We start from the raw sequence: 27,608 nt of genomic DNA, 5'->3' as shown, positions 1-27,608 counted from the left end.
CTAGTTTCATTCAGATGAACTATATTGGTTCGTGTCTGTATATTATCGGTTTGTGCGTGAACGATACCCGTTTGTATATGCATTGCACTGGTTTGCTTATGAACTACTGTATATTCATTCGACAGTGTATATCCCTGGTTCCAGGACGTTTGTTATTGGTTTGTGAGTGAACTACAGGTGCTGGTCATAAAATTAGAATAGCATGACAAAGTTGATTTATTTCAGTAATTCCATTCAAAAAGTGAAACTTGTATATTAGATTCATTCATTACACACAGACTGATGTATTTCAAATGTTTATTTCTTTTAATGTTGATGATTATAACTGACAACTAATGAAAGTCCCAAATTCAGTATCTCAGAAAATTAGAATATTGTGAAAAGGTTCAATATGGAAGACACCTGGTGCAACACTCTAATCAGCTAATTAACTCAAAAGCCTTTAAATGGTCTCTCAGTCGAGTTCTGTAGGCTACACAATCATGGGGAAGACTGCTGACTTGACAGTTGTCCAAAAGACGACCACCGACACCTTGCACAAGGAGGGCAAGACACAAAAGGTCATTGCTAAAGAGGCTGGCTGTTCACAGAGCACATTAATAGAGAGGCGAAGGGAAGGACAAGATGTGGTAGAAAAAAGTGGACAAGCAATAGGGATAACCGCACCCTGGAGAGGATTGTGAAACAAAAGCCATTCAAAAATGTGGGGGAGATTCACAAAGAGTGGACTGCAGCTGGAGTCAGTGCTTCAAGAACCACCACACACAGACGTATGCAAGACATGGGTTTCAGCTGTCGCATTCCTTGTGGCAAGCCACTCTTGAACAAGAGACAGCGTCAGAAGCGTCTCGCCTGGGCTAAAGACAAAAAGGACTGGACTGCTGCTTTCTGATGAAAGTAAATTTTGCATTTCCTTTGGAAATCAAGGTCCCAGAGTGTGAAGGAAGAGAGGAGAGGCACAGAATCCACATTGCATGAGGTCCAGTGTAAAGTTTCCACAGTCAGTGATGGTTTGGGGTGCCATGTCATCTGCTGGTGTTGGTCCATTGTGTTTTCTGAGGTCCGAGGTCAACGCAGCCGTCTACCAAGAAGTTTTAGAGCACTTCATGCTTCCTGCTGCTGCTGAACTTTATGGAGATGCAGATTTCATTTTCCAACAGGACCTGGCACCTGCACACAGTGCCAAAGCTACCAGTACCTGGTTTAAGGACCATGGTATCCCTGTTCTTGATTGGCCAGCAAACTCGCCTGACCTTAACCCCATAGAAAATCTATGGGGTATTGTGAAGAGGAAGATGCAATACGCCAGACCCAACAATTCAGAAGAGCTGAAGGCCACTATCAGAGCAACATGGGCTCTCCTAACATCTGAGCAGTGCCACAGACTGATCGACTCCATGCCACGCCGCATTGCTGCAGTAATCCAGGCCAAAGGAGCCCCAACTAAATATTGAGTGCTGTACATGCTCAGACTTTTCATGTTTATACCTTTCAGTTGACCAACATTTCTAAAATTCCTTTTTTTTGCATTGGTCTTAATTGATATTCTAATTTTCCGAGATACTGAATTTGGGACTTTCATTAGTTGTCAGTTATAATCATCAACATTCAAAGAAATAAACATTTGAAATACATCAGTCTGTGTGTAATGAATGAATCGAATATACAAGTTTCACTTTTTGAATGGAATTACTGAAATAAATCAACTTTGTCATGATATTCTAATTTTATGACCAGCACCTGTATATTGGTTTACGTTCTGTGCCAGTCTAACGATGGATTTGTGTATGTATTATATTGGTTTCATACACGTCTTATACTGGTTTCATGTGGGTAACATATCGGTTTTGCGCTTGAACTCTATTGGTTGTATGTGTGTACCATGTCAGTTTCTCGTACGAAACATACTGGTTATGCTTGCGCACCCTATCGCAACTTTGTGCATGAACTATATCGGTTCTGCGTGCGAGCTATACAGGTCGCGTGATCTTCAGAGGAAATGGGAGGGGCAAGAAACAGGAACTCAGGGGCCGGTCAAGTCATGGAGCGTGTAGAGAAGCTGACAGGAGACGTATCTGGGTTTAAACAGCGCATTATTTTTGCTGCATATCAATACAATACAAACGCATCAAGCCTCAAACAACACCCCAGAATGACCAAGTGAAAAGAAGATTTTAGACAATTTGCAAACTTATTTAAAGTTCGTGACACCTGACCATCCCACCTACGGCATAGGAGTTTGTTGGATGTCCCATTCCAAAACCATGGCCATTGATATGGACTTAACACCCCATGAAGGCCTCCACTTTTCTTTTGTTGTGTGTCTGTGGAGATTTATGCCCATTTGGCCAATTTGTGATGTCAGGTACTGATGCTGGATGAGAAGGTCCAATTCATCCCAAAGGTGTTTGGTACGGATGATTTCAGGACTCTGTACAGGCCTCCTGTGTTCTTCCATGTTGTTCTGGAGACATGGCCTTCCCCAAAATAACGTGCACAGTTCTCTCCAATGTGTTTGTCTGCTGTGGCATTAACAGGACCCTTCACTGGCCCAAACCCTGCCACTACCCCCCCAACTTTACAGTAGCCACTATGCAGCCCTGAAGGTTCTGCTGGCATATGCCAAATCCCAATTAGTCCATCAAATGTCTAGATAATTGGCACCAGCAGACCTCCGTGACCCTGTAGTTAGGATATAGCAGGTTGGATAATGGATGGATGGATGTCCAGATAGTGACTCCAGAGAACACGTTTCCACTCCTCCAAGGTCCAATGGTGGGCAGCATGCTTTACACCACTCTCAGCTGATGTTTAGCACTGCACACTGTGACCGTAGGCACAGCCATGGAAACCCAATTCTTGAAGTGCCTAACGCAAAGTGTATTGTTGTTGCTTCCAGAAGCATGTTGGAGCTTTGCTGTGAGTGTTGCCACTTGAGCACTCGACAGCCCCGCTCTGTGAGGTTTTGTCGTCTACCACCTCATGGCTGAGCTGCTTTTACTTCACTAGAAGAAGACAAATTTCACGTGTTGACTTGTGACAGAGGTGGCATCCTGGGATAGTTTGAAGTCATCGAGCTCTTCAGTACAACCCAGTGTTTGTCAGTGGAGATCGTAAGACCATGTGCTTGATGTGCCCAGTAGGGGGCTGGGTGGCCTCGGACCTCCAAGGAAGACCAGAATAGTTCAGTCGATCAGCTTTTTATTCAGTCACAGACGAGTAGATGGATTCATGCATTGCAATATAGATGAGTGTAGATTCCCCGTTTCAGTCAGCTTCTATTATTTTCCTCCCTCCTCCTTCCCCTTACTTATCAAAAAGCATAATATTGTATGGGATTGTGTAAATCGGCCCACCGTTTCTGTTTGGTGTACGTTGCCGTTGGGGCCCTAAAGAAAGAGAGGTCACCTTTCCTGTGTGTAACAGACGCGTTCCTAAAGAGGAAGTTGTCCGAGGTCCGCTTACTGCACCTTGTCCTATGACGGACGCCCGTATGGATGACCTGCCGTTGGAGCGAAACAGCTTTGTCAGCTTTTAACCCTTTAGTAGCTTGTAAACACTCCATTTTTCTTTCACAGAACCCCTTCGAGGTTGCTGGATATCATGGCCGGCCTGTACACTGGTACTGTGAGTGCTGTGCAGAGTGGAGGCAGGACCTCTGTGTTTTTCCCCCCAGTTGATTCTGGGGTCCGTCATGCGGTGTGTTCTGCTCCTACTCTGTTCAATGCTGGCATGGACTGGGTGTTGGTGTTGGTCGTGGGGTCCAGCGGCTGTGGGGCATCTGTTGGTGAAGAAAGATTTGTGGATCTTGACTTTGCTGACGATGCTGTGATCTTTGCGGAGTCAATGGAGGCGCTGATCGGGGGTCTCCAGAGACTGAGTGAGGGGTCTGAGTGTCCTGATAAACACCAAAGAGCCAGGCCTTTTATGACCTCTTGAGCATGGCCATCAGCAGTGTGTCTGTTTGCAGAGGGAGTGTCGACCTCGTCATTGAGAGGTTTACTTACCTGGGCAGTGACATTCATGACTCTGGTGACTCTCTTCTTATGAAGTCAGTAGACGGATTGGGAGAGCATGGGGGGGTCATGAGGTCACTGGAAAGGGGTGTGTGACACAAAAGGACAAAGGTCCAAGTCTTTAGAGTCCTGGTGCTTCCTGTCTTGCTATATGGTTGCAAGACATGGACGCTAACCAGTGACCTGAGATGAAGACTGGACTCCTTTGGTACTGTGTCTCTTTGGGAAATCCTTGGGTCCCGCTGGTTTGACTTTGTGTTGCTCATGGAGTCCCGAATGAGGCACGTGACCTGCATTGTGAGGGAGCGTCGGTTACGGCACTACGGCCATGTGGTGCGTTTCCCCGAGGGTGATCTGGCTCGTAAGATCCTCATTGTTGGGGGCTCGAGTGGCTGGACCAGGCCAAGGGGTCGCCCATGTAACGCCTGGCAGCGGCAGGTAGAGGGTTATTTCCGGAGGGTGGGACTGGACCACGTGTCTGCCTGGGGGGTTGCCAACCAGAATCCTGAGTTGTTTTGTCATGTAGTGGGTGCGGCAACGCTCTGTACCGGTGCACTTGACTTGACTTGAACCCCTGCAGATTTTTTTTTTTTTTTTTTTTTTCTCCAGCCCTTTGGAGTTTTTTTTTCCTGTCCTACTGGCCATCAGATCCTAATTCTTTATTACTTGACATTCATCCAACCCACTATATCCTAACTACAGGGTCACAAGAGTTTGCTGGAGCCAATCCCAGCCAACACAAGGGTGCAAGGCAGGAAACAAACCCCGGGCAGGGAGCCAGCCCACCGCAGGTCACACACCCACACACCAAGCACACACTTAGGGACAATTTAGAATCATCAATGCACCTAACCTGCATGTCTTTGAACCGTGGGAGGAAGCTCGTGCAGACACGGGGAGAACATGCAAACTCTGCTGTGGAAGGACCTGGGAAGTAAACTGCGAGGCAGCAGCACTACCCACTGCGCCACCCGTTACTTAACATTGCCTACTCTTATTTTTATATTTTTCTTTCTTCATATTGTAAAGAAGCACTTTGAGAGCTCCACCACTTGTATGAAAACGTGCTCTAGAAATAACTGTTGATGATGTGATGCACCCGTTAGCAATGAAACACCTGAACTCAATCATTTGGAGGGGGGTCCACTTACTTTTGCCCATATATGGTGACATCAGTGGGTGATGCACTCAGTTGTCCTTAATGTGTAACCCATCAGAGTGTCGTTTCACCTGCCAAAGCTCACAGAGTGTAGAAATCTGGAGATTTTTCTTCTGAATGATGGTAGCAGCAGTCGGAACCAATGCCTGATGGGTCCTGGCACTGGGGTGTTCTTTATATGCCCATAACTCTAGTTTCTCTGTGAACTCAACTTTTTCCACCACAAGACCTGCATGCTAGATTGATTAGTCCATGAAAACTGGTCTGGCGTGAATAAGAGTGCTGTGCAAAGGCCTCATCCAGGCTTTAGTACCTGACTGTATGTGTTTTTTTGTTTATTTCCCCTTTTAGGAGAAGCGGAAGCGACAAACTGAAATTGAGAACAAGCGAAGACAGTTGGAGGATGAGAGGAGGCAGCTCCAGTATCTTAAGGTGAGGATGTCACTGTTGCCATCCTGCATGTCCGTACCCCAACATGGCAGGAGTGGCCTCTCCCCTATCTTTGGTCCATTTCCGCGTCTTACACTTGACCGTTTCAGTTCCTGCTCTTAAAGTTCTGACACGTTGGTTTTAACTGCCATTAGGGTGGTTCAGCTGGTGCTCTGGCAAAGCTAATTTCAGGAAACCATATCTGAGATATGTGGTGGCCCCAAAGGGTGATGCTCAAAAAGGTGACACGCACATTCAAACGAGGTGACGCGCAGAATTAAATGTGGTGCCACACAATTAAAAAAGGTGACCCAATTAAACGAGGTGACGCGCAAAATTAAATGTGGTGCTGCACAATTAAAAAGGTGATGCAAACAATTAAATACAATTAAAAAGGTGATGCAAACAATTAAATGAGGTGACGTGGCAAATTAAACAAGGTGACACCCACATTCAAACGAGGTGACGTGCAAAACTAGAGATGACGCACTCACAATCAGGGGTGTTGACAAGTAAAAGTGTACGGAAAGGGGAGGTACTTTGGCAAAACTAAAGGAAACCCTGATTGGTGGAAAGATTTCTCTATCGGTCCACAGGGGATGTTTCCGGTTAAGTTGTGTGTTGAGTGAGGGAAAGTTAATATGGCCTTCTTTATTTTTCAATGACATTTGTTGGCGATCAGTTTCCGATGTATGTACATGATGGTTTACATTAACAGGCGGACATCAATTTCTTTTTTCCCCATGCAAGATTTATATAAAAAAAAAAAAAAAATTATCCCAAAGTAAGCTGGAGGTGCTCTCCATTCATGCGGTGATTGATAGTTTGTTCTAGTTTAAGATTCTACGTACCATTTTTATTGCAATAACAATCACTAAAGGAATTACTGTATTTGTAATCAAATGTTCGATTGGGTGCTGTATCATTGGAGAAGTATACTGCTCAAAAAAATTTAAAGAACCCCTTTTAAATGAGAGTAGAGCATCAAGTCAATGAGGTAGCACTAGAGGGGGGCAACAATGAGATGACCCCCCAAAACAGGAATGAATAGGTTAACAGGTGGAGGGAGGCCATTGACATTTTTCCCTCATTTGTTTTGCATTTGTCTACAGTCAGTGTCACTACTGGTAGCATGAGGCCATACCTGGACCCTACAGAGGTGGCACAGGTAGGATGGCACTTCAATATGTGGCATTGCCAAAAAGTTTGCTGTGTCTCCTAGCACAGTCTCAAGGGCATGGAGGATATTCCAGGAGAGAGACAGGCAGTTCCTCTAGGAGAGCTGGACAGGGCCCCTTGTAGAAGGTCCTTTTAACCCATCAGCAGGACCCACCGGTATTGTTTTGGTCCATCTGACTTCTCAGTCTGTCTAGGAGCTCGGTGATGCCCAGGTCCAGATCTAGGAGGAGATCCCCCAGAACACCATCTGTCGTCACATTAGGACGTTGTCAGGTATGGATATACATACAAACTACTGAGTACGGTTTGGAGTTGTTGCAAGGAAATTTCGGCCAAATGGACTCGCCTGCCGCTTCATTTTTTCCCTTTGATTTTCGGAGTGTCTCTGTCGGTTGGTCATTTTCATTTCCATCCTTTCGTTCCTCACACATCAGCATATCAGGCCAGATTAGTAGAGAGAGCCAGGAGGAGTTTTTTTTTCCCATTGAGATCTGATGTGTTTTCAAAGTGTGCCTTTCATTTTTTTTGAGCAGTTTATTTGTGCCGAAAAAGCCAGGAAGCTTTTGAAGCCTGAGCCGCATTGTGAACAGCGACATCTGGTGGTTAACTGAGGTCAAGGCAAGCTCTCAAGTCAAGAGCGCAAGTGAAGCGGCACTCACTGTTTCGGTCTCATGTCACCAGTAAAAGGTCAGAGAAGTCCGTGTTCATTTTATTCTGCTGAGATCCTTGCCCATTAATACTGTTTCACTTTTGAACGCCATTTTCCGCTGTTAGTCGCCATCTGTCACCAAGACTCTCCAAATCTTTCTCTCTCCTCACAACCCAACATTGTTGAATCGGAATGATGCATTTTATTATAGGCTACCTGTTAATTTGGTGCCAAAGCTGTCAAACCAATGCAGTGCACTGTGAAGCACTGTTGAAGCTTCAAATGCCACGGGTCACGTGACAGCGGTGCTTTCACTCGCAACACTTCGGATTGACTGACACAAGCTTTGACGCTTCGGTATCATTTTCCCATCTCTAATATTTAGACACACACAGGTCATGTAACAAGGTTATTGCCTTTTTGTATTTCTATATTTTTTTGTGACCTGACTTGGAAATTCAGTTTAGTTTTAGTTTTCCTTCATTGTGTATTTTTAGTTTTAATTTAGATTTTATTTTACAAAGACATTTCTATTTTATTTTTATATCAATTTCAGTTTTAGTAATTACTGTGGAGTTTAGCTTTTGTGTCACAATGAGACAGAATTGTACACTTAACAGGTTTGGATATAATGAGTTTAATGTTAATGGAAGTTTATTACACTGCACAACACCGTTTACTATTTGGTTTTGTTTATCTGATTAAAAATGAGCATAATCAAAACCAGGTACTGAATATGAACAAGTGTACATAATTTTATCATTTTTAAAATATTTTCTGTCATTTGTGCTGAACAAATCTGCGCTGATTGTTAGCACTTTTTTTCTTTTCCTTTTATTGCCCAGAATGGGCCAATTTGTAATGAAATTTAGGTGAATTTTAAGGTGTGAGGATTTTTTACTCTAAATGTCTTACAACATATTCTGCTCCAACGACAATGTGCTTATAATGAATGCCTTCAATATTGCATTCAAAAATCTCAAACCCTGGGCTTTATTTTCTACCAGCCATATTGATCTCTGATTCCATCACAGGCTCAAACAATTTTATAGACCGTATTTTGCCACCTGCAGGCCTGAAAAGATGTAAAAAAATTAGAAAACAGAATCTGCTGTGTTCTGACAGGTGTGATCATGAAAATCATGGGGGCTTAGGGAGAACAGGGGTCTTAGGCTTGAATCAGTGTGCAGAACCCACCTCACTGTATTGAAGGAAATAAAGAAAAACAAGCATGTAGTGTCAAGGTTATGGGGCAGTGAGACTTGAGTAGCCCACCATAATAACAGTAAACCCATAATGAGCAGAGCAAGAGCAGGTGATAAGAGTATGGACAGGCACAAAATGACAGAAGCAGCATCTGAGATTAAGAACAATATATACATTATCTAAACCTGTTTATCCAGAGCAGGATCACAGGAACTGCGGTGGGTTGGCGCCCTGCCCGGGGTTTGTTTCTTACCTTGCGCCCTGTGTTGGCTGGGATTGGCTCCGGCAGACCCCCGTGACCCTGTAGTTAGGATATAGCGGGTTGGATGATGGATGGATGGATGGAGGATCACGGGAAACCTGGAGCTTTCCCAAGCAGGTTTGGTTGCAAGGCAGGAGAAATCTCTGGTATGCAATATGTATGATATGGCTGATGTTAAGAGTTGAAATCATCGTATTCTTTTTGTTATCTATTTTGAGAGAGAGAGAAACATTGAAAAAATGGGGAGATATTTTAAAATTCTGCTACTGGATTATTTTTATAATATCAGGTATTTTGAGCTGTGAATATTAACTAAAAAGAGAAATTAATAAATATAGCATAAATACAAACACATTAGTATGTTTAACTTTTCATCACTTGGCAGACTCTCTTCCCTCGACTACATGTAGTTCAGTAGAGACACTGCCAACTCAAGAATTCTACAAGGTGTGTATCGCCTCGTTGTTGGATGACGTTTTTAAAGCAAAAGTGATTGGTCAGCAACAATATGCTACTCTTGTATGTTGACCTTGTCAGTCTCTCGATCAGTGACGTTTTATGTTCAAAAAATCTCCCCTAGACTTTCTCGTGTACTTAGATATGGGGATGGATATTTGAGGAATAAACCGCAAGACAATGATTTATATTATTTACATTAAAAAACCATCAACAACAAATCAAATTTAATAATATACTGAACAATTATTATAAAAGTAAAGTTGAATAAATCTGACTCTGCAGCTGGCTGAATAAAAGAATAATCGAGTATGTGTTCAGGTAAAGTACCACTTCCGTTGATGGATTTGGCCCAAAAGTTAATACTAATCTACAATTTTGGTGTAACAAACACATGCCAAATTTCATCCATCTATCTAGTTGCGTTTTTGAGTTATCATGTGTGTGTGTGTGTGTGTATGTATGTGTGTAATATATATAATATATAATTATAAATAATATATTGGTTCCAAACCAAAAGAGTATTTCGGACTTGGAGGTCTAAAATGTCAAGATTTATCAAAATCTCGGTCGACTTTTTTTCATGGTTACTGTACTATACTTCGTGTGCGAAGTGGCAGGTGAATTACTGTCCACAAAAAGCAGGCACCTGAGAAATAAACTGAAACGTTACTCCCTCGTAATTTTTCTGTCCATACGCTAAAGGTTTTGTTGACCAGCAAATTCCGATTTGAGGCATTTGAATTACATCTTGATCTACAACAAGTGCAAAGAAAGGCGGCACGTAAATCGCTTTCTTTTCCATGTGCTTTACGCGTGTATTCAGCTCACTCTGTCACCGCAAATGCTGTGTGATCACCCGCCCTCCGTCACTAGCGGCCGTTCACTGGATGAATATGTGCGGGCGGCTCGTGGTGAATGACTTTCAGTTTTGGAGTTAAAAGTTATAAGGGTTAACGACTTACAGCAAGAATATTAATTAAAAAATGAAAACTAAAATTATTTTAGTAAATTTATTTGTTAGTCTTTCCAGGTACTTTTAATAGTTTCGTTTAGTTTTAGTTTTTCATTTCGGTTTTGTTAATTATTTCAGTTTACGAAAATGCTTTTTTAATAGTTTCAGTTTTGATTTTAGTTTTCGTTAACTATAATAACCTTGCCATGTAAACAGGACAACGCCATGAAAGACGCGACTCGGCAGATTACATTTAAGAAGATTTAAATCTGAGTGAAATGTTGTGCGTATTTGTGCTGTCCTTGTCTTGTTTTCTGTTTTAATATTTCAGTAAGAAACGTATGGGGGGGGGGGGTGGGAAATGTATACAGTTTAAGTAAAAGTGAGCAGATGGAAAATTGTAACCTCGAGCAACGAAGAAAACTTCAAACGCAGTCAAGTGCAGTAAAATACGTCACTGGCACACAGCACTGCCCATTATGAAAGTCCCATGCCAGTCATGCTCACCATTTGCTAGCTGTCCAGTCTTTAAAAGATTCCATTTCTCCTGGTGGTTTTTTTTTTTTTATCCCCAAACCCCTCCAAGGCCGTTTCCAGAAAGAAATGTTTCAAAAATCCATGGCCCAGACTCCCCTGAGTGAGCAGCATTAAAATTTCAACAAGAGTCCATTGCTAATTTGTGCTTTTAATATGGCCAGCTAGCCAGTCAGCTCCATCCGGTCCTTATCAATGCCAGTTTTTTGGGGGGGGGGGGGGGTCTCCTGCAGAGGAGGTAGTGCCAGGTGTCAGTGCACATCCTCCATGTCTCTGTCATGATGTCAATCTGACTGACAAACCTTAGAGGAGAAAAGAGGAGCAGAGGGAGTGAGGACACGTTGGAAAAGACCCAGGAGGATATGTCAAGTGGGTAATAATACAGGGATACTTGCCCGAAAGAGACCCCCGAATATTCTGTAATGACTCTCGCTAGGACGAAGCAATCTGAACGAAACAACGTGCAATGTGCTCTTCAGTATAGGGAGCTTCAAATGAGCCGTGATGCCCCTGTGTCAGAGCGATGAGGTGAGTACCGGACAGCCATTTGCAGTTTCTGGGTGCATCCCACCTGTACCCCTTCACTCAGTCAGGATAGTGGTGGTCATTATCGAGCAGCGCGTCTTTCATGGTGCAAACCTATCGGGTCACCAATTCATTTAAGCGATTGTCAGAATCAACTGAATGATCGCGAGTTAACGGAAGGTGACTTCCAGCAAGATGGGGTAACGTGTCACATGTCGTCAAGGAGTGCATGGCAGAAACGGAGTCCTCCTTCGGCAACAGGGTCATTTCAAATCATTTCATTTGGTCGCCGGATCAGACACCACCGGACTTCTTCATTCAAATGAAATCCATCCATTTTCCAACCCGTTGAACCCAAACACAGGGTCACGGGGGTCTGCTGGAGCCAATCCCAGCCAACACAGGGCGCAAGGCAGGAACCAATCCTGAGCAGTGCGCCAACCCACCACAGTCAAATGAAATACAATACAATTTATTTTTGAATAGCCCAAAATCACACAAGTGGTGCCGCAACGGACTTTTAACAGGCCTGACACCCCCCTACCAGCTTTAACTCTTAAGAAGACAAGAAAACCCTTGTAGGGAAAAAAATGGAAGAAACCTCGGGAAAGGCAGTTCAAAGAGAGACCCCTTTCCAGGTATGTTGGGTGTGCAGTGGGTGTCAAAGGGGGTCAATGCAACACAATACACAGAACAAATCCTCAATACAGTATAAAAATTTTACAAGTACGGACCAAAATTTAACAGTAGATGATATCTCATAATATGATTGGATTTGTTCAGTGAGTCCTGGAGACCGCGGCTATCAAGCTGCCTCCCCCTGTTGGCCATTCCACAGCTGAGTCGGCCAATCCAGTGAAAGGACCCCTCTACCTAACAATTCCTGCCATCCTCCATCAGAGATGACTTTACATTAGGCAGGCAGAACAACTTGGCAGGTGGGCTGTGGCACCAAGTGCCACATTTGAGTATCGAGAAGAAAAACGGAATAGGTGAAGGTTAGTAACAAATTCTAACTCATGTGACTTATGTTTTAGTGGTAATGACCGACAACAGAGATGCAGTCTGTACAGTTAATCCGCAGCTCTAGTCAGGGTGTGCTAAACTGAAGTAGTGAGTCTTCAGCCGGGATTTGAAAGCTGAGACTGAAGGGGCATCTCTTATAGTAGCAGGCAGACCACTCCACAGTTTAGGGGCTCTGTAACTAAAAGCTCGACCTCCCACTGTTTTTTTCATCCTTGGAATCCTAAGCAGACCGGCATCTTGATCCTAATATGCGCTCAGGTTTGTAAGTCATAAGTTCAGACAAGTAAGTCGGCCCTCTGCCATTTAAGGCTTTATATGTTAAAAAGAGGAAATGTCTATCAGAACGAGCCTCACACTGTGCAAGATTAGAAGGAAAACCTCCAACGTGTAATTGCTGCTATTCCTCTCCACCAAGACGCTTGCCGATAGGTTCAGGAACATGGAGCGCCGTGCCGAAATGTGTCTGGCAGAAAACGGAAACCACTTCCAGCATCACATGTAATGCAATCGATTCCACATATGTCAAGGTAGAGAGTGGATTGTTTGGATTCAGATTGACAGGAGTTATGACACAATGGGGTCTCCTTCGAGTGAATCTCTAATGACGTTTGTGTGTCACCTTTCTTGATACCCAAAGTGCTTTACATTGATAGTGGGCAGCCAAGTCAGGCATCAGCAATGTGCAGCACCCACCCGGATGATGCCATTGCTGTCATTTTTGTGCCAATACACTTGCCACACATTAGATATTGGTGTGGCCAGCAAGGGGCACTTGATCTTTGATCTGAGTGTGGATCCCAGTGCCGTGCCAAGGACACTGTGGTGTAAAAACTGGCATCATCCTTCAGATGAGGTGATCCTGGCTCTCCGTGGTCATTAAAGCTCCGTGGGCATCTCTCTTGAAGAGTAAGGTGTACCCTGATGTCCTAATTATGTTGCCCACCATGATGATCTGGTCCATTGCATTGCATTGCCAGGTGGATGTGGTTGACTCGCCACTGTCTACGTAAAGCACTCGGAGTATCCCGAAAGGCACTATATAAATGTATTATAACTGAAAAGTGCAAGGCAATGGTATGGCTCTGCCTTAGGTTACTTTATCTCCTGGTGCTCCCAAAGTGCTTTCTATACATTTGGCTGGGGATTTCAGAGGAGTCTGAGTTTAGTGCCACCCTTGTGACAGACCCTTAATAATGCCCTCAGTAGCTGGGAGATGCCAATGAGGTCAAATGCATTTACTGCCCCTAGTGAATTGGTAGTATTGTGGTTACATTAACCGCCTAAAACACATCTCCTGGTAGCCTTCAGACTTGTGCCCACTTCTAAAGGTGGCACTTTTCTCATGGTCGGCCCGGCCAGCAGCTGGCATTGTCACTCTGTTCCCTTTCTTTTTTTTTTTTTTTTTTTGTTCCTCTGATTGATTACAGAACTTCTGTTCTCCACATTTAAATTCTTTTTTTGTATCCTTGGAGGACTGATGTGGGAGCTGGCATGGTGCCCATCTGAAACTGCTGGTTGCCAGCCCCCCTATTCCCACTTAATCAAAGTGCCCGAGAGTGCTGGGCCAGCATTAACTCTGCAATCAGCCGACCGGAAGCTCATTGACCGCAGCGAGCGGCGCTTTAAAAGCCCTGACATCTCCATCCAGCCGCTGCTGCCGATGCTTTATGTGTCTCGCGCTGCCCGTGGATGATGGCTGTGGGCCAGAATCAATAAGAACACATGCAAAGGTTAAAGAGGCGCTGCCACGAGGAGTCGATGCAGTTGCGTCGCCTGCTTGAGCTGCTAGGATGAAGTTGGCAAAGCAGAGTCAGCCATTTGTGCTGTGAGCAAAGCCACCTGTGAGGACGTGTGACCCAAAGCATGGGGAAGACGCCCTGCTAGTACTTGAGCTTGTGGCAGTGCCAAGAAATGTAAGGAGGTCACTGGGCAACTTTGAGCGCCAGCCTATAATTACACGGTGGGCAGCTTCCAACCAGCTGTAACTGACAATGTAGATTTATTTTTAGGGGAGCACTGCAGGTATCATTAAACGTCAGTGCCCACCGTGAAAGGCGCTATATGGTGTCCTATGACCGCATCAAACCACTTTAACAGTGTGCAGCCTACAAAACGTATGCTATAATGTCACACGATGAAGTGCAAGGTGCGGCCTTATGTTCAGCACTCGACCTCATCACTGACTTCACTCGCATTTGGCTTTACAATCAATTCTCTGCACACATTACCCCGATGGGGGGGGGGGGGGGGTTGGCGGCGAGGCTTACTCTGTGCTACAGCTACGCATTGGCGTTGTGCCCACTGGGCAACACAAGCTTTCTGGCAAGGCTGAGCCTCGTCAGCAAAAATGTGAAGGTGAGGCTGGCAGAGCAGCGAGAAGCACCCATTTTCTCTCTGGCAATCGATTGTTGTCGTGCATTAGTGGCCGCGGCGGAATTGCATTATCTGGTAGGAAATAAAAGTTTATTGCAGACGGCTTGGCGCTCATTTCCTGCTGCCTGAATCCTCCCGAAATTACCAAAGCCCGGGAGGCTCGTTATCTGATCGTCAAAGAGTGACCTCCACACAACTGCACAGGCCGCTTGTCCAGCCGTTCATCTGCTTCAACTAATGCAGGGTCACAGAAAACATCTCTGAAGGGGGCGCTAGAGGGAGCACTGAGCGGGTGACAGGGGGTGGGAGTGAGTGTGCCCTGCAATGGATTGGCACCGGCACCTTGTGGGCCCACACTGGATAAGATAAGCAGCTTTGTTTGTACCAAAGGGTGTTGATTCTTTATTTGCTGTCATTTCACAGCCATTTGTTTATCTCTTATGTTGCTGTCTGTTATATAGTGCCTTTCACTTTTGTCAATCAATTTGTATTGTAGTGTCCGTTATATGGGGAGAATCTCTCTATCTGCTCTGTATTGCCTTTCATATCCATCTCTCATTTATGTAGGATCTTTCACAAATGTATCCGTTATGTATTCTGTGTCGTGCCTTTCATATTCCTTTCATATTTGCACCTTACCTATCTGTTGTATAGCGCCTTTCACATTTATCTGCATATGTTGTGCAGTGGCTGTCACAGCCCTGTCTCTTTTATGCAGTAGCTATTATATGGTGCCTTCCAGAAATCAAGTTTAACAATGAAACTTATGGAGTGTCTCCTCTGTCTGTCTGTCTGCCTCTTTTACATTCTGTCTTACCTGCTCATTGCACAGATCTTATCATATCTACTGTCATGGGGTGATCTTCATAATGCTGTCTTTTTCAATTTCCTATATTCATTATGTATTTATTTCAAATCGACTTCAACTATTTCTTTTCATTCTGTGGCTTTATCTATTGTATTGTATACTGCTGTCCACAAATTTATATATTATACAGCATCATTCAAAAATCACATTCAGCTTTGTGTTCTGTAGGCCTTTACTATCAAGTCCTTTTATATTTTGTTTTCATTAGCTATGTATTATATAGCGCCTTTCACAAATCTATCTATCATATAGCACCTTCTATCTCTCTGACATTTTACCTGTCTATATGGTGCCTTTCGTCCATCTTTATTTCAAATTGTGCCTTTCACATCTTTCTCTTTACCTGTCATATAGTGCCTTTCAGAATTCCATATCTGTGTTTGTGTGGATTTCTTTGTCTGCCTTTCTTATCTTTCCTCTTCCTTGGTTTTCCATTGTGTTGCGCCTTTCACATCTATTTTATAGCGCCTTTCTGATATCTTCGACTTTTACACTTCACCTTTCATCTCTGTGTCAAATTGTGCCTCACACGTCCATCTCTCTCTCTTTCATATAGTGCCTTTCATGTCTGTGCGTAGCTCTGTTTATTATGTAGCACCTTTGACAAGTCCACCTCTTTTCTATTATTCCTTTATCACAAATTTCCCTCTGGCATAATAAAGTCTCCCTACACTACAGTGTCTGTTTTATTTCTATCCAGTTAGCAGCATACACATTCTATATAGCGCCTTTTTCTTTCTTTCTTTCCTTCCTTCCTTCCTTCCTTGTCTGTTAATTGCACACCGTCTGGTGATTTCCAGATAAGCAGCAGGACGAGTACACGCAGCGCAGGTTCAACAGTTGATGTGCAGACACCCGCCTGCCCGCTCCCATTCAGACCCTTCTAACTAGAATTCAGAATCCCAGCATGCTCATGTGGCTCAGTGTGCCACTCTTTGGTCCCTTCAGGCCTTTTTCCATTGTCATTGAGCTTGGCCACGTGTTTGACTCGAGGAAGGTCGGCCGTGATGACTTGACTTGCTGGTCTGGTCACAGACTGCCCAGTTTCTTTCTGTTGGCAGTGCCATAAGCTCTTTCCATTGTCGGCATTTGAGCTGTGGAGTGGGCGACTATGGGGCTCACACAAGCGAGGAGGAGACCACTGAAACAGAGAGGGAAAGGTAGCTGTGGTGTGCCCTTAGTGCGCCTTATTTATGGAATTAGGGGTCAGGCGGCTGAGTGCCAATAAGGCTTCCCTGTCAAGTGTACTCTGGCATGGAGAACAGGCCGCGGTGGGGGGGGGGGGGGGGGGGGGGGGGGGGGAACACTGGCAGTGACTGAGAATTAAGGCTGCAGGGGTCTGTGGGGCCACTTGAGGGCGCTCTGGGGAGAAGGTCCCTGGTGTCCTCGTGTGTCTCACTCCCCTTTGTTCCTTAATTGTTAGACTTCTGAAGTGTAATTTAAATTGCATTTCACAGAAGATTACACTTGTACATTAATGTTGTGACGTTTAACTGAATTGTGGAGAAAACTTACAAATGTCTGGAATTCCCAAAATGCAATTTATTTTAGTGTATTGAGTACTTTTATTATTAGGCGATGTACATTTCACAGACCACCAGCTCCATTTCTTTGGTTTTTCCAGATGGAGCACCGACAGGTGACATGACTTGCTGAGTGGGTTTACACAGTGTCAGTGGTGGGATTTGAACCCACAACCTCAGGGTTTGAAGTCCAAACCCTTAGCCACTTTGCCACCGTGTTACTCAAGCATACATACCATGTATATACCAAGTTGCCCAATTAAATGGATTATCGATCTCCTAATTCATTGATTGGTTTATTTTCTTGTATTCTCCCTGACATTGATAGAAAGGCTGAACAAGGTGCGCCATCTAGTGGGCTTTTCATGAAACAGTTTTCCTAACTACTATGCAGCAATGCTAACTACTAACCCTGATTTATACAAAATCTGACAAACGAGAGGAGACCACTCAGCCCATCAAGTCCAACAATCAACCAGCGATTATAAGTTAAAATTGTGATTATTTACAATAGCTAATGTTTTAGCACTGAGGGTCCTCATGGAGTGCAAGTGCAAATATCAGCCGTATTTCTCTGCAACCTTTGTCGATTTTCGTAAAGCGTTTGACTCCGTTGATTGAGCTGCCCTGTGGGACATCCTGAGACTTTGCGGGATCCCCTCAAAGTTGCAGGATATCCTGGTGGGCCTGTACACGGGTAGGGTGAGTGCTGTGCTGAGTGGAGGCAGACTCTCTCACTTGATTCTGGGGTCCATTCTGGATTCTGATCCTGCTCTGGTCAATGCTTACATGGACTGGTTGTGGGGTCCAGTGGCTGTGGGGCATCTGTTGGTGAAGAAAGATTCACTGATCTTGACTTTGTTGACGATGCTGTGATCTTCGCTGAGTCAATGGAGGCTCTGATGGGGGCTCTCAAGAGACTGAGTGAGGGGTCGGAGTGTCTGGGCTTGCGAGGGTCCTGATAAAAACGAACATCCAGGCCTTCAGTGACCTCTTGGGCACGGCCATCAGCAGGGGGTCTGTCCATGGAGAGTGTCGACCTCGTTGAGAGGTTTACTTACCCAGGCAGTGACATTCATGTCTCTGGTGACTCTTCCTATGAAGTCAGTAGACGGATTGGGAGTACATAGTGGGGTCATGAGGTCACTGGAAAGGGGGTGTAGCACAAAAGGACGAAGGTCCAAGTCTTTAGAGTCCTGGGGCCTCCTGTTTGTGAGACATGGACGCTATCCAGTGACCTGAGATGAAGACTGGAGTCCTTCAAGAGGGTCCTCGGGTCCTGCTGGTTTGACTTTGTGTTGCTCACAGAGTCCCAAATGAGGCACATGACCTGCATTGTGAAGGAGCGTCCGTTACGGCACTACAGCCATGTGGCACGATTACCTGAGGGTGGTCCAGTTCATTGTTGAGGACCCGAGCAGCTGGATTAGGCCAAGGGGATGCCCATGTAATACCCGGCTGCAGCAGACAGAGGGTCATTTCAAGAAGGTGGGACTGGACCACATGTTTGCCTGGGGGGGGGGGTTGCCAACCAGGATCCCAAGCTGTTTTGTCATGTGGTGGGTGTGGCAATGTGCTGTGCCAGTGCGTTCCCCCCGACCTGACCTGCTAATGTTTGCATTTATTATTTGAGACCCCACCTTCATATTTAAATTGATTTTCAGCATAAGAATTAATGAACATACCGGGGATTCAGTTGAGCATTCAGACTGCTTCATTTTCCACACACTTTATTATGTTGTAGACTTTTATTTGAAATGGATCGAGTGCTACCCTTCACTCAGTAACTGTTTTCAGAAGGGTCTGCACATTTATTCCATCCATCCATTATCCTAACTACAGGGTCACGGGGGGTTTGCTGGAGCCAATCCCAGCCAACACAGGGCGCAAGGCAGGATACAAACCCCGGGCAGGGCGGCAGCCCACCGCAGGGCACATTTATTAAAAATCAAAAACTGAAACCTCTCATTCCAAGAAGTGTTCAATTCATTATTTTGTAAAAAAAGCCCCCCATTTCAGAACATCCATCCTCAGTTCTTGGATCGGTCTCTGCAAGCTTTGCACACCTGGATTTGGGCCGTTTATCACATTCTTCCCATCAGATCCTCTGAGGCTCCTTTAGATTTGATGGGGATTGTCTGTGAACTGCCTTCTGCAGGTCTGGGGTGGGGTTGAAGTCTGAGCCACTCGGGGACACTCGCCAGCATTGTCATGGCTTTATGCTTGTCGTCATTGAATCGTCACCCCAGTCGGAGATGGTGTGCCCTCTAAGACAGGTTTTCCTCAAGTATCTCTCTGGATCTGGCTGTATTCAGACTTCCCTCTGTTCTGCGCTGTCCCCATGTCACCATCCTGCTTCACCGTAGGCAGTTGCTGGTCTTCATCAGACACAGAGCTCTGCACAAAGAGTGACATTTTTGTCACCTCAGACCAGATAATGAATGCCCTTTTACTCGAGAGTGGCTCCTGTCTGGCATCTTGACCATAAAAGCCTGATTGGTGGAGTGCTGTTGAGCTGGTCCTTCTTCTGCCAGGCTCTCCCATCTCATTAAATTACCCAAATCCAGGAGTGCAAAGCTTATAGAGACACCTACCCAAGGCAAACTGAAGCTGGCAGGTCTGCCATAGCGGCTTGTACAAAATAGGATCTGAATACTAGGAATGAAAGATTTCAGTTTTTGATTTGTAATACATTTGCAGACCTTTCTGAACACATGTCTGCACTTTGTCAGTTCTGGGTCATCGAGTGGAGGCTGAGGGGCATAAATGTCAAATGTATCAATTTAAAGTGAAATTTTCAACAAAGGGTACAGAAAATGAAGGGGTCTCGGTACATTCAGAACATCTCGTCTCATCTCTAAATGGATAAACTCCTTCTGAATCCGTTCTTCACAGTACAGAGTTACCCTACATTATCATTTGGCTGATGTCTTTATCCAAGGCAACTTACAAATCCAAGATACAGTTGATTCAGATTCTTTACTTTTTGCAAGGTGAAGTGACAAGCTCCGGGTCACACAGTGTCGGCAGCAGGATTTGAACCCACAACATCAGGGCTTAAAGTTCAAATCCTTAACCGTTATGCCACACTGCCTTCAAATCCCAGAGAGATGGACAAGTGGGAGAACATTCCAACACCTGGAGTTGGGATGGACATCGTGACACAGGTGACAGTGTCGGCCAGTCGGCCAGTGGCCTCCCTCTCTCCACAGAGCTCTGTCGCTTTTCATTTACCTCTGGGAGCCTTGAATGTCACCTTCATGCTACCTCTTGGTCACCCCAGTTTGGAGGAGGAGGTGGAACCCCCAGGTAGTTATCTGATGATGATGATGATCGTCTGCCGTCACCGTGCAGGCTCAGCTCAGTTTCTCTTATCTTGTGGGTTCTGCTGTGAGAGGCTCTGGCCAGCTGTAGCCCTCAGACATCACCTAATTCTGAATGCGCTGCCCACACCAGTCAAAGGTCATACTGTGCCCTATGTGGGGTGTTGGGGGAGTAGTGTCCAGTGTGTGCCCCCCCCCTTAAGTTACCAAAATATGCACCCCTTGGTGTCTGTGGGGTGGCTGGGTAGTTAAGATTCCCGAGCGGGCACCAGCACCCCTCAATGTCTGCAGTTACGCACTCCTTAACTTTCATAAATGCCACCCCTCGGGTGATGGCACCATATGGGTGGCACTTGTGTAACAGATTGATTGGCTCTCTTTGGAATTTTCTCACTAACAATGTGTTCTCTCCTTTCAAATCCGCAGTCCAAAGCTTTAAGGGAAAGATGGCTACTGGACGGAGCCCCCTCCAGCACGTCCGTAGAAGACGAGGCCATGAAGAAGCAGATGCAAGAGGACGAGGCCAAAACCAAAAGCCTGGATGAGACCATTCAGAGGTGAGAAGTGGGCACAGGAGGTCACCTGACCAAACAGACACACCCCATGATTTCTCTAGTAAAGTGCCTTCTAACCGGGGCATACGTTTGAGTCGGGGAGACTTGACCTCGGCACTCTATGCATTTGACTACACGGGGCCCTGGCATGGACTGTCGGACCACCACAGGTGAGGCGTAGTGTTGGTAGATGTGAATGGGGAGGTGGTGCTGGGAGCGGGCAGCTATGGACAGACAAAGTGGAGGGGCAGGCTTTACTTTGGGCGGGCTCTTCTTAAACTAACTAGTCCTTCTCATCCTGTTTTTGCTTATGGGCGCCAAACAACAACAACATAGCAGAACGTGAAAAAAAGTGAAGGTATCTGAACGCGGGCACAGTATATACTCGCGAAAAATCGGGTCTTGAAACCCGAAAAATCGATCATAAAATCAGACCCCGACTTATACGCCTGTTCAAAAATGCAACACTTGTATATTTTTTTTAACTTCTTGCCTCCTCCAATCTCATACCAGTTTGTCAGACACGTCGAATTTTGTTGCAGCAGTGCAGTTACCAATTTCTTTTGGCACTTCAATGACTTTTAATTTCAATCCAGCTTCATATTTCCTTCTGATCGAACACTTCATCGTAGATACTGTAATTGATGCACTTACAATAAAGGTGTATGAGGGTGTGAGACATGAAAAACACAAATCAGTGCAAACGTCGCTTCAGAATAGCGCGGGTATTAAATACCGTGTGGTCACGTAGGCACAATACATAGAAACAAAAGAAAGGCCATGTGCTCTGAGGGGACTCTCTCAGGTGGGCAGGCGGGCGGGCGTTAGCATGTCATAGTCTCTTGGACCAATTGCATGAGTTTTCTGCATTCGACTTATACAACCGACATTATAAAATACCAGAAATTATACGGTAAAATCAAGCCATGTCTTATACGTGGGAGAACTTATATGAGAGTACAGTGCAACCGGAAAGTATTCACATCGCTTCATCACTTTTTCCACATTTTATGTTACATCCTTATTCCAAAATGGATTAAATTCATTTTTTTCCTCAAAATTCTACACACAACACCCCGTAATGACAACGTGAAAAAAGTTTACTTGAGGTTTTTGCAAATTTATTAATAATAAAAAAATTGAGAAATCCCATCTACATAAGTATTCACAGCCTTTGCCATGAAGCTCCAAATCAAGCTCAGGTGCATCCTGTTTCCCCTGATCATCCTTGAGATGTTTCTGCAGCTTCATTGGAGTCCACCTGTGGTAAATTCAGTTGACTGGACCTGATTTGGAAAGGCACACACCTGTCTATAGAAGGTCCCACAGTTGACAGTTCATGTCAGAGCACAAACCAAGCATGAAGTTAAAGGAATTGTCTGTAGACCTCCGAGACAGGATTGTCTTGAGGCACAAATCTGGGGAAGGTTACAGAAAAATTTCTGCTGCTTTGAAGGTCCCAATGAGCACAGTGGCCTCCATCATCCGTAAGTGGAAGAAGTTCAAAACCACCAGGACTCTTCCTAGAGCTGGCCGGCCATCTAAACTGAGCGATCAGGGGAGAAGGGCCTTAGTCAGGGAGGTGACCAAGAACCCGATGGTCACTCTGTCAGAGCTCCAGAGGTTCTCTGTGGAGAGAGGAGAACCTTCCAGAAGGACAACCATCTCTGCAGCAATCCGGAAGCCACTCCTTAGTAAAAGGCACATGGCAGCCCGCCTGGAGTTGGCCAAAAGGCATCTGAAGGACTCTCGGACCATGAGAAAGAAAATTCTCTGGTCTGATGAGACAAAGATTGAACTCTTTGGTGGGAATGCCAGTCGTCACGTTTGGAGGAAACCAGGCACCGCTCATCACCAGGCCAATACCATCCCTACAGTGAAGCATGGTGGTGGCAGCATCATGTTGTGGGGAACTGGGAGACTAGTCAGGATAAAGGGAAAGATGACTGCAGCAATGTACAGAGACATCCTGGATGAAAACCTGCTCCAGAGCGCTCTTGACCTCAGACTGGGGCGACGGTTCATCTTTCAGCAGGACAACGACCCTAAGCACACAGCCAAGATATCAAAGGAGTGGCTTCAGGACAACTCTGTGAATGTCCTCGAGTGGCCCAGCCAGAGCCCAGACTTGAATCCGATTGAACATCTCTGGAGAGATCTTAAAATGGCTGTGCACCGACGCTTCCCATCCAACCTGATGGAGCTTGAGAGGTGCTGCAAAGAGGAATGGGCGACACTGGCCAAGGATAGGTGTGCCAAGCTTGTGGCATCATATTCAAAAAGACTTGAGGCTGGAATTGCTGCCAAAGGTGCGTCGACAAAGTATTGAGCAAAGGCTGTGAATACTTATGGACATGGGATTTCTCAGTTTTTTTATTTTTAATAAATTTGCAAAAACCTCAAGTAAACTTTTTTCACGTTGTCATTATGATGGGGTGTTGTGTGTAGAATTCTGAGGAAAAAAATTAATTGAATCCATTTTGGAATAAGGCTGTAACATAACAAAATGTGGAAAAAGTGATGAAGCGCTGGGAATACTTTCTGGATGCACTGTATATACGGTATCTGTGATGCGAAAATGAGTCCCATTAATGTTGTTGTGGTGAGGCTTAACTCACGATTCATTCATTCATTCAGAGAAATAGTAATGTTGGGAAATTAAGTCATAATACACGGTGTCCACTAGGGGGCGTGCAAGTTTTTGCTCTCTAGCTCCTACTCCATGCTCTGTACCATGATAAACTTTGCCATACATTTGCTCATTAAGAACAATTTTGAAAATGAGATGAGAATATACTGTATGTGTTGATGGCGCGGTTTTCAGATGGGGTGAAACACAATTTGTTTTATACATTTTTTTTTGCAAAGTTAGAAATCTAGGAGTTTAAATTTTGTGCGAAGCATTTCGCTCATCGCTAATAATCGTGTTCAGAAGCCATTAAGAAGGCTAACAGGTGGTGCAGTGGTAGTGCTGCTGCTGCTTTGCAGTAAGGAGATTGTGGGTTTGCTTCCCGGGTCCTTCCTGTGTGGAGAGCGCTTTGAGTAGTGAGGAAAGCGCTATATAAATGTTAATAATAATTTATTATTAACAGAATATCAGGTTATATAGCGCCTTGATGTGTGCAGTATCACTCACAGGAGGTTCTGCTCAGTCTTTTTAACACACTGGTGAGGCCTCATCTGAAGTCCTGGGTGCAGTTTGGGTCTCCAAGCTACACAAAGGACATACCATATATACTGATGTATAAGTCGGGTCTTGAAACCCGAAAAATCGATCATAAAATCAGACCCCGACTAATACGCCCGTTCAAAAATATGACACTTAATTTTTAAATCTTCTCGCCTCCTCCAATCTCTCCTCAGTTTCTCAGACACATTGAATTTTGTTGCAGCAGCGCCGTTACCAATTTGTTTCGCCACTTCAACAACTTTTAATTTCAAACCACCTTCATATTTTCTTCTGATCATAGATAAGGGGTGCTCTTACGATAAAGGTGCATGAGGATATGAGATACAAAAACCACAAATCTGTGCAAACTTTGCTTCAGAATAGTTCAGGTATTACCATGTGGTCACGTAGGCACAATACATAGAGAGAGAAAAAAAAAAAAGAGAGGCCGTGTGTGCCGTGGTGACTCTCTCAGGTGGGTTAGCATGTCGTAATCTCTTGGACCAATAGCGTGAGATTTTCACATTCGACTTATACAAGCGACATTATAAAATACCGGAAATTATACCGTAAAATCAAGCCCCGACTTATCCGCGAGTATATACGGTATGTATGTTCACCCACACCATATGAAAACTGGATGTAGCACCTTGCCAATCAGTTAATGACTACCAGCACAGTGGGCATGACGGAGTGAAGCTTGGCTGCGATATTCCTGACCCATCAGCCAGCTCAGTGAGAAGTGACAACGACTCGCCAATATAAACTGACAGAGCTGTGACAAATGTCTATCAGTTTGTGACCAGTTCCACTTGAGGAAATAAAAAGCTGCATCTACTGAATTCAAATGTTAAAAGATGCCTTTAAGTGTAAACTACTGGCACCTTTAGGCAGATCTGACCACAACCTGATTCATCTAATTCCCAACTACAAGCCTGTTATTTACCGTATGTACTCGCGTATAAGTCGGGTCTTGAAACCCGAAAAATCAATCATAAAATCAGACCCCGACTTATACGCCCGTTCAGAAATACGACACTTATATATTTTTTTCCACTTCTTCTTGCCTCTTCTAATCTCACATTAGTTTCTCAGACGCATTGAATTTTGTTGCAGCAGCGCAGTTTCCAATTTCTTTTGCTACTTCAACGACTTTTAATTTCAAACCAGCTTCATATTTTCTTATCGTAGATAAGGGATGCTCTTATGATAAAGGTGTATGAGGATGTGCGATACAATAAACACACATCAGTGTAAACGTCACTTCAGAATAGTTCGGGTATTACCGGGTGGTCACGTGGGCACAACAGAGAGAAAACAAAAGGCCGTGTGCTCCGTGGTTACTCTCTCAGGTGGGTGGGCGTTAGCATATCGTAATCTCGTGGACCAATAGCGTGAGTTTTCCGCATTCGACTTATACGACAGACATTATAAAATACCAGGAATTTATACAGTTATGTCAAGTCCCGACTTAAACGCGTGTGTATATACAGTACCTACAGTTGATACTCATTGAGCACATTCTTAGGACCACCATGCTAGTTCTGGGCAGGACCCCCTTTTGCTTTCCAGACAGTCTTCATGGCAATGCTAGAGACATTCCTGTGAGGTTCTGTTGACGCAATGGCTTCACACAGTTCTGCAAGTTTGTCAGCTGCACGTTCATCTCGTGTCCTACTGGCACAGCCCAAAGGTGGTCTTCTACTGGATTCGGATCCGGTGTCTGACTGGGAAGTCCACTGAAGAACACTGAGCTCCTTGTCCTGGTCAAGTAACCAGTTTGCTTTGTGACATTCTGGATTAACCAGTACAAGATGGGTACATTGTGGCCAGGAACAGATGCACGTGGACAGCAACAATACTCACAAAGCGGTGGCATTAATGTGATGTTGGATTGGTATCAATGTGCCCAAAGCGTGCCAAGAAGGGCACCAGTTACACCGCCAGCCTGGATTGTTGACCCAAGGCCGGTTTGGGTTTATGATGTGGATGGGTAAATAATTGCAGGGGGAGTCCCAAAAGTGGTGGGGTGCCAATGGGGCAGCCCCTCTTCATTCTCAAATAATAGAACTCCAACTTGGCACTCGAGGGCACAAAACAGAAACAAAATAAAGCAGCCTTCATGGCTCTGTAGAAAGTTTTGGCCTTTGAGAGCGGGTCAGTCCTTTCACCAAGTCTGGGTCCAAATGAGACATCGACATCAGGGGGTGTTGGACATTTAAAGCACCACGGTGGGGGCTATTTTCCTTTTCTTGCTGCTGCAGAGAAGGAGAAATAAGATGAGGCTGCTAGCAACAGCGCCCCCTCTCACCTCAACTGGGTATTGACAGATAAGAGCCGCTCCAGCCCTGTCCATTTTTAAATCTTTGCTGAAAACACATTGTTTTTCTCCCTGGCTTTTAGTCGCTCGTGGTGTGTTTTTCTGTGCTGCTAATTGTTATTTGTCAATGGCTTGTTGTTTTTATTTACTCTTTTTCATTCATTTTTATCCATCAATCTTTGGTTTTCGTGATCTATTTTCATGTACAACACTTTATAACCTCTTGTGTGGCCTTAAATGTGCTCAATGAATAAAAACTGAAATGAAATTAATCATGTACCTGGGAAGGTGGGCCGCTGACGCCAAATTCTCACCCGCTCATCTCATCTGTGTGTGAGGAAACGAATCTCAGGGTGGTCTTTTTAAAGCACTTTGCTCCATTTCTTTTTACGAAGTATAGGGAAGGTATTGGAATCGTTCAGAAATTCCATTTTATACAGTTACATTTCAAAAGGGCTTGCAGAAGAGTTTGTGGTGACACTTTGGGGAGCTCCACTGCTTCACAGGTCAAGCCTCCCCCCACACAACCACAAGTTCCAATCTTTGCCAGGTTTCAGGAAGTGGCAGGAGGCCTTCAAGTCAGAAGATCAAGTGGCGTATAAGAGAGCCTGGTATGAGTTGCAGAAGTCTATCAGAGCAGCAAAATGGGCTTGCTCACAAAAACTTGAAGGCCACTACCTTAACCACAACCCGCACGGCATGTGGCGGGGAATTCAATCTGTCACAAACTACAGAAGAACCTCAACAACTACAGATCTCCGAGATGTTACCCTTCCAGACAGACTGAACACCTTCTATTCCAGGTTCGACAGGCTGAATACAGACACAATCCTCAAAGGTCCCCTGTGTCCCCACGGAACACTGCCTTTCAGGTGACACACACACAGGTCCTGAAAGCCCTGAAGAAGGTGAACCCCCACCAGGCTGTGGGACCCGATGGAGTTCTTCCCAGAGTTTTGAAGGACTGTGGGGAACAATTAGCTGGTGTGTATGCTGACATCTTCAACCTGTCATTATCCCAGGCAGTAGTCCCCTGTATTTTTAAATCCTCCACCATTATACCAGTCCCCAAAAGATCGGAC

The 27,608-nt window shown here is 44.8% G+C and overlaps 1 protein-coding gene across 2 annotated transcripts in view; it reads left to right on the top strand.

Annotated features, from left to right (window-relative positions):
* The window catches only part of palm1a (paralemmin 1a), a 133,241-nt gene that overhangs the window by 75,248 nt on the left and 30,385 nt on the right, over positions 1-27,608 (top strand). For both annotated transcript variants that reach the window (XM_028816649.2, XM_028816651.2), the window contains exons 3-4: positions 5,527-5,607; positions 20,910-21,040. In XM_028816649.2, coding sequence (XP_028672482.2) covers positions 5,527-5,607; positions 20,910-21,040 — 212 coding nt within the window. The remainder of the gene's footprint in view (positions 1-5,526; positions 5,608-20,909; positions 21,041-27,608) is intronic.

The sequence above is a fragment of the Erpetoichthys calabaricus genome, chromosome 12 (assembly GCF_900747795.2).
Source record: "Erpetoichthys calabaricus chromosome 12, fErpCal1.3, whole genome shotgun sequence".
Lineage (NCBI taxonomy): Eukaryota > Metazoa > Chordata > Cladistia > Polypteriformes > Polypteridae > Erpetoichthys > Erpetoichthys calabaricus.
The sequence above is the reverse complement of the archived record's forward strand: the minus strand, read 5'-3'. Positions and strand labels throughout refer to the sequence as shown.